The following is an 8,081-nucleotide window of genomic DNA, read 5'->3' as shown; positions in this document are numbered from 1 at the left end:
CATATTCGTAAAGCCACATACATATGCATATACATATATATATATATATATATATATATATATATATATATACGACTCCCACACACATATATACACCGATGCATATATATATATATATATATACATATATATATATATATATATATATATATATATATAAAACATTCATTGTCTAAACTTATCAGATATAATTTTTCTACCTGAGATATTTTGTTAACATTAATGGCGACACTTCCTATATATGTGCGTACACTAAGAGTATATAGGCTGATGTTTTTTCGTACACTTTATAATAGATTGTGTCAACGTTATATTAAACAATTATGAAATTTATGTTATATTCGTATAATTAGATTATCACAGCTCAATTAGTAAGTTAACAAACAGTATAGTCATTTAAAACAGAACACCTCAATTATATTAAACGGAAAATAATCACCGGCAATAACAATCAAAATTTAGATTAACAAGTTTTATTTATAAACAGAATATTAATAAACGGACGTGCGAATAAGGTAACATAATGAAGAGAAACGTAAATATATTAGATGTATATCTATATTTTATAATTGACGGAATTTAATTAAAATATATCAATTAATTTTTAGGCATATCGCTTATATATATATATATATATATATATATATATATATATATATATATATATATATATATATATATAATGTGTGTATATATATGTGTATATATATTTCTGATATATAATATAAACAATTTAACAATGTTATTTATGGACACTAATATATATACATTTATATATACATAGATACATAGATAGATTCAAAGATATATAAATAACTATATATATTATCTGATTTTGCTGTATTAGGTAAAGTAAATTACTTATTACTATATACACATGTTCGCATAGGATTTTCTTAAGACTTTATATTTTTTCGACGAGTAGCTTGTGTATTTTATTTGTAATCTCCTCTTTCACGAAGAGTACGAGCATGACAACCGTTATAATGAGAATCTTCCCCCGTTTTTATTAAGGAACATTACGCCTTTTATCGACATGCTTTAGACGCAATGCAATATGACTTGTATTGTTTAATATTTTCATTACTACTTGATATTGCTCACAATGTATGTATTTTTCTTTTCTAATTATAATTAAAACGCATAGCTTTGATAATACAATATCTTTTTTTGCATTATTGTATTAATGGTTAAATTTCAGATAAAATTATCCCAGACGCAGTGAGAAACTGTCCAGGAATAATCAGATAGAAAAAATGATTAAAATAAAACAGTTAGACCCAGTCAACTAATAGAATTATAGGCAGGAATAACCGTTTCCATCGCCTTTTGTACAAATATAATTTCTAAAGCTTTAGGACTGAATAAAAAATTGACCTATCATTTTATACGGCTTATACATATATGCATATATATGCATATATATGTATATATATGCATATATAGATATGTATATATATATGCATATATATATACATATGTATATATATACATATGCATATATATATGTATGTATATATATGTATATATATGCATATATATGTATATATATATACATATCTATATATATGTGTATATATATGTATATATATATATATATATATATATATATATATATATATATATATATATATATACACAGAGCTATTATTAATAGTTTAAAAACATGTAATCAAACATATACTAAATATTGATATATTTAGTCTCACGACATAATTTCTTTACTTTGATATACATCGTTTTGGATTAAGTTAAAACGATATAATTGTCATGACTTGTTTTTATGAGTTGCAGAGACAAAGAACTGAACATCAATGTCGTTTAAACTGCTAACTCGTAAATGAAGCAATGTGTAGTATAATGTAAAACGTCACCGATAACATTAAATAAATTAATAATATTAGCGTCGTATAGCAACAGTAATAAATGTGGAACTTTCAACAGGTAAAATGATAAACGGTATTATATAAATGTAATCAATATAAAACAACGGAAAAGCAAAAATTAGTAGTGCAAAGATTCTCTATAATAAATTATAATTATGTATATAACGTTAATATTTTCAGGTTAAAAAAACAAAAGGATTGACATATATATATATATATATATATATATATATATATATATATATATATATACAAACATCTATGTACATTTACACATACAAAAATACGCATACATATTCATGTTATACACACACACACACAAACATATATATGTAGGGATGCATTTTAATATTACTGAGATGACACGTATACACACTCTTTTGAATTTTATCTATATGTTTGCTAGCGTTTAGGGAAGCATTAATATTTTTCAGCTAATTAAATTGTGAAAATTATATACTTTATTCCTTGAACTATAGTTTGTTACTTCAATGTTCATTGAATATGGGTAACCTTTTTATGCTAATTCTGAAATATATTATTCTAATGTATGCTAACCTATCTTTAGTATCATTTTGTTATGCACATTAGAAGGATGTTTGCGGGAGTTTAGTAATACAGTTTTAACGGATAAGCGCTAACTAAATATTGGTAATTTCATTTATGGACCGGTAGAACACAGGAACCAACACCTTCTATCACAGAATAGGTAAAGGCATCCTGTTTTCTTGTGTGCATGCATACATTCTCAGGTTAATATGTACTTGAATTTGTAATAGTTAATATATCTACGCATAGGCATATATATATCATCATTGATATACATGCTTACAACTATAGACACATCCTTAGTGACATGTATGTATATATATATATATATATATATATATATATATATATATATATACATACATATATATATATATCAAGAAGCATGTTTATAATATATATATATATATATATATATATATATATATATGTGTGTGTGAATAATCATGCGCATGTGTTTATATATACTTCGGTTTCATTTTGTGTTTCGCAATAACATGGCAACGTATTAGCAGTTGTAAATTCGATGTTTTTTTGAACCAATATGCTTTAGTTTTGAGAATGATACTTTCCTAGCAAATTTCATTTGAAGCGATAATAACAGTAAATGAACAGGATATATTTTGTAACATAATCACATTACTTCAGACTCCATTTTTATATACTTTTATTATTATATACTCTGATGTCTATTAAAAATTACCGAGTAATAATTTTCAATCATACTACATAAATAATCGTATTAATGGCAAAAATAATATTTAATAACACATTTCGCTGAAATGTACGAAATAATGGTAAATATCACCAAGTTTAGTGTCGCCGGAAAAAAAAAAAACTTCCTCATTAATGTCATTCCCTTCGAAAATTCATCAGAAAAATAGTAGCTCGGATTAATTAAAAAACCCAGTGATTAATTGAATTTAAAATAATAGTATTGTAATATGTCTTTTGCTTTAAGTACTTTACCTATATATGTTTAAAGAAGAAATTATACGAAATTATTGTTTAATTTTTGGACAAATATGGTTTATTATTGAAACGAATATCTATGATAATTTAAAACCTGGTGATTAATGATAATAACAATATATTAGTAATAATTATATGCGTTCTGATCATACGTTTCACCTAAATAATCCTCTCACCTACAAAATGAATTGTTGTTTCTTGTTTAGATATGTATATACTTCCGCCTATATATAATTTACAGGATAACAAGTTAATTTAGCAATAACAAAATGAGTTCTTATTTTCATGACGCAGTTGGATAACTTGGGTTTTCAATGCCCGTGCAGTATGCCTTCCCTGGAAACATTTCATAGTACCAATCGAAAAGAAATACAAAAACTGTAAATTCATTTACAAAATCAATGGAGACGTTTTGTCATATTCAGTCTGTCGTTGGTGGTGGTGTGGCTGATGATGGTGAATTCTGACCGAGAAAAACTCTTTATTGAACTTTCTGTTAACATGTCCATGTTCGAATGTGTTTCTTTAAGCTGTGCAACAGTGTCTCATAAACAGATTTTTATTTCTATATAAAACGGTCGAAATTGGTGGTCTTCTTTTTGATATTATCGGTACACTTGTCTCTTTAATGCTAGTTTAAAATCAACTTATTGAACACAAGATATAACCACTGATTTACAGTTGTAGTCCTCTGTATATACTTACGTGTATAATACATATGATTATTTTTTAAGATTCACATGAAAGATAAACATGTTCAAAACGATGGTACCGCTTCGTCAGTGTAATTGTCGTTGGCATTGAAATATATTTTTTATCATTCGGTATATATATATATATATATATATATATATATATATATATATATATATATATATATATATTAGCAAATATGAATCTTCTATTTTCTTTTGTGTTAATTCCCATGGCCAATTTTCCAATTATTTATGTTAAACATATCATGGAAAATTTTCTATGTACTATATACACGGTAGTATTTTTCATTTCTCGCAACGGCCTCTCAATATTTTGCTCTTTTCGTCAGTTCCCTTCAATAATCACATGTTACAGCCTTACATAGAAAAATAATATTTTCTACGACAAACAAACCAATAAATATCAGTACGAAGTCTTTACGACGAAGTTCCCCAGCTGCCTTAAAGGCATTTGCTTTTTTTTGTTTTTTTTTAAAATATTTTTTGGATAAAACACATCTTCCTTGTTTTTAGGTGCATTGAAATGTCTTCCTTAAATTTTTATTTTGTAAAACAAAATCAAAATAATTTCTGTGGTTCAATGTATTTTTACTTAATACTCAATTTTTTTTTCTGAAAAAATTAGTTTTTTTTATTTTTTTACAATTCGTTTAAAAATCAGTTTTTATGCATTTTTTTTTCAAATCAAGAATCGTCGATGAATCGGGGTGAGGAAATAACATTTTTATTATTTTTTTAACACGTCTTAAAAAACAAAATCAACACACAACAAATAATTTAAAAGTTATCTCACTGTTATTTTTTATATATTTTTCTTTTTTTTTAATTACAAAATTAGCAGAAAACCCATGTATGGCTGGAAATGATTCCCATTCGGAGTAATAGTTCAACATGCCATATAAGCATTAGGAAGAAGCAATGGTGTATATTATATTATATTATATTTTATATATATATATATATATATATATATATATATATATATATAATGTGTGTGTGAGTGTGTTTCTATATATATATATATATATATATATATATATATATATATATATGAAGATATATATATATATATTTAGGCTATATATGATATCTAATTATATATATATATAAATATATATATATATATACATGTATATCATTTCATGTCTTAAACATTTCTAAATGTTAGTATTTATTACGTCTGTTAGAACGTAATATCCTTAGGATGAACTTCGCTTTAGGAGAAGGTGCTGCGATTTAAATAAAAATAAAGGGTTTCCTTTAGTTAACCAAACCAATTCTTTTCAAAGCAAATAAAATATTTAGATTAGTAAGGGATAGAACACTGGAAAATTATCAACATCTCGTAAAATATTGCGTGCCTAATTTCAATTTACAATATATAAATATAACGCTATATTACCTATAAGAAATGTACTATAGAACTTCTCGTTATATATTAGACGTAATAAATAATGCTTTTATTTTTATTATTTTTATTTATATTTACAGTTTTAGATTAGTAAATATTTATGTATCATTGTAATTTATAAAATTTGTATTTGTTATAAACTATATAATGTTATTATCACATGTTTTTTATATTGTTTGCGCATTATACACATTGTAATTGTGCTATCAATTGAGTTCAATTAAACGAATCAAAATGTATACTTTTAGTAAAAACTTTGTATAATTGTAGGAATATTGATTACGAAACGAAGGTATTTATGCAATGTTCTTCTGTTAGTTTTTATGTGTTTTTGTTAATGAAAAAAAAATTAAAACGCTGTTTATTTAACAATAGTGCTATTGTTGTCTTTTACCAACTCCAGTTCTCAAAATTCCGTTTTGAATCCGTTGTACTGTGTAGAAATTAGGGAAGTCAACAGGTATCTTCACAGGGAAATATACGCCTAACTGGCTCTACTAGACCACGCTTTGCACACGATTTCATTTTAAGGCATTAATAGAATCCTCCATGCTTTTCCCCATTATCAGTGCTTTTCTCCGTAGAAAAACATTCCAATATATATATATATATATATATATATATATATATATATATATATATATATATATATATATATATATATATATATATATTATATACTCTTTTCGATTCGCAAATCTGTACATCATTTCTTTATCTTCTCACACTTGTTTTTCTTCCACTTATATTTTTAGTTTATTTTATGAATTGAATGTTGATTGTTGTTAGCAGAGTAACAGAAATGCACTACCTCAAATAACCCTTTTTATATCAGATGCCAATGTTGTTTAATTGGGGCTTGTAGTATGACTTAAATGAGGTGTGTACCAACGAGGTTCTGCAATGGTTTAGTGTTTAACCATGTTCAGTAAAATGATAAATTCATTCATAAAATGTTTTTTTTTGCATTGCATTTTCCGTTCTTTTTTGTTTTTGTTTTTTTTTTTTAGAAAAGAATATCATGACCATGTATTTTTCTTTATTAATAATAATGATATTGGTATTTGCCCAACAGGATTTTTTTTCGGAAAAATGTCGTGACATCTCAAACGATGGTGATGGCATTGTTGGCTTGTTCTATTCCTGATGATCGATGTGATTTTTTCGACATTTCCATTGGGTCTTTATTCTTGATCGCATTCGTGATAACCTTTCTGGATGGGGAATTAGCTTTCACAGGATGGTCCGTCGGAGAGTTGGATGACCTATGTAAAGGCGACGAAGACGTGGTTGGCAAAGCGCTATACGAATACGCCTGCGAAGAGGGTATTTTGCCCTGGTTCTGTTTGCTGGAGTTGAGTAAAGGATTGTTATGCTGACCTCCTCTGGTGGGTGATGACTGGGTCGGTGGTGTCGACATTAAGCTAACAGTCTCAGGACCTCCTATACTCGCCCCGCTTATGCCACCGCCAATGCTTCCGCCCCCGGACATACTGCTCATTTTGTTCGACTCCTTTTCCATCTTGCGAGAGTGTTTCATCTCTTCCATTTCATCCTTCTCTCGCCTCGACTTCTTGATTCGTTCCCGCTGGTAGTATACTCCAGCGAAGATGAGAATGTTTAAGAAGAGCAGTGAGCAACCGACGGCGATAGTGATGCTGAGCGGCACCACGCTGTCTGTTCCTCCCCTGCCTAACGATGCAACTTCTTTCTGAGAGTTCGTACTTGCCGTTGACCGACGGTCGTTCGGTGGGAAATCAGTCGATCGATGCACTGGCGTGTTGTCGAACGTATAATCTGATGAGTAACTGTATGTGGACTGTGACGGGCTGTGGGAATCCTCGTTGTTCGGGGTGACTGGTGATTGAGGTTTGGGAGGTGGAGAGATTGGTGGCATAGGCGGGGGTGATGGGAAAACCTCTGAGTACTGCACCAAACGATCCGGCTCATCGAATGTACTCATATTATTTGAATTGTCTAATTTGTGATGCTCAGGACTACAATTGTCCGGTTTATGAATTTTGGGCAAAAGTTCTAACCAGAGTGCCAGCTTTTGTCCGCGATAATATTCCCTTGTATTTGGCCGCATACCTGTAGGAAGCAAGAAAACAAAAATGAGATTCAAAATAAAATGCATGTATCTGTAAAAACATCGAAATAATATCTTATATATTACAAGAGGTTCAATTTATTCTATGAAATTATTGTCTTTCGAAAGTTTTATTCTATGAAATTATTGTCTTTCGAATGAATCTATTAAAGATATATATATATATATATATATATATATATATATATATATATATATATATATATATATTTAGTAGCCCCCTGCTTCAAAGTGGCACTGTGCCTTGTTTGGGGTGAAAATTGAATTTAAAAAAAAAAAAAAAATCTTGTGTTTTATTTTAATTCTGTCGAAGTTCTCAGAAATCAAGGTCAAGGGCCCCACAACCTGGGGCTAACACTTGAAGTCCATATGAGATACTTAAGTTCCCTATTTCTCAAACACTTAGTTAATAAATACGTTGAGAACATAATATTCCT

General features: G+C 27.9%; 1 protein-coding gene across 2 annotated transcripts in view; it reads right to left on the bottom strand.

Moving 5' to 3' along the window:
* Positions 1-6,488: 6,488 nt before the first annotated feature.
* Positions 6,489-8,081, bottom strand: part of LOC145288088 (neuroligin-2-like) — a 298,059-nt gene continuing 296,466 nt past the window's right edge. For both annotated transcript variants that reach the window (XM_080136145.1, XM_080136144.1), the window contains one exon: positions 6,489-7,625. In XM_080136145.1, coding sequence (XP_079992271.1) covers positions 6,640-7,625 — 986 coding nt within the window. In that variant the 3' untranslated portion in view covers positions 6,489-6,639. The remainder of the gene's footprint in view (positions 7,626-8,081) is intronic.

This window comes from Euprymna scolopes, chromosome 11 (assembly GCF_053919585.1).
Source record: "Euprymna scolopes isolate OS-2025 chromosome 11, ASM5391958v1, whole genome shotgun sequence".
NCBI classification, from domain to species: domain Eukaryota; kingdom Metazoa; phylum Mollusca; class Cephalopoda; order Sepiida; family Sepiolidae; genus Euprymna; species Euprymna scolopes.
This window is presented reverse-complemented; position numbering and strand designations above follow the sequence as displayed.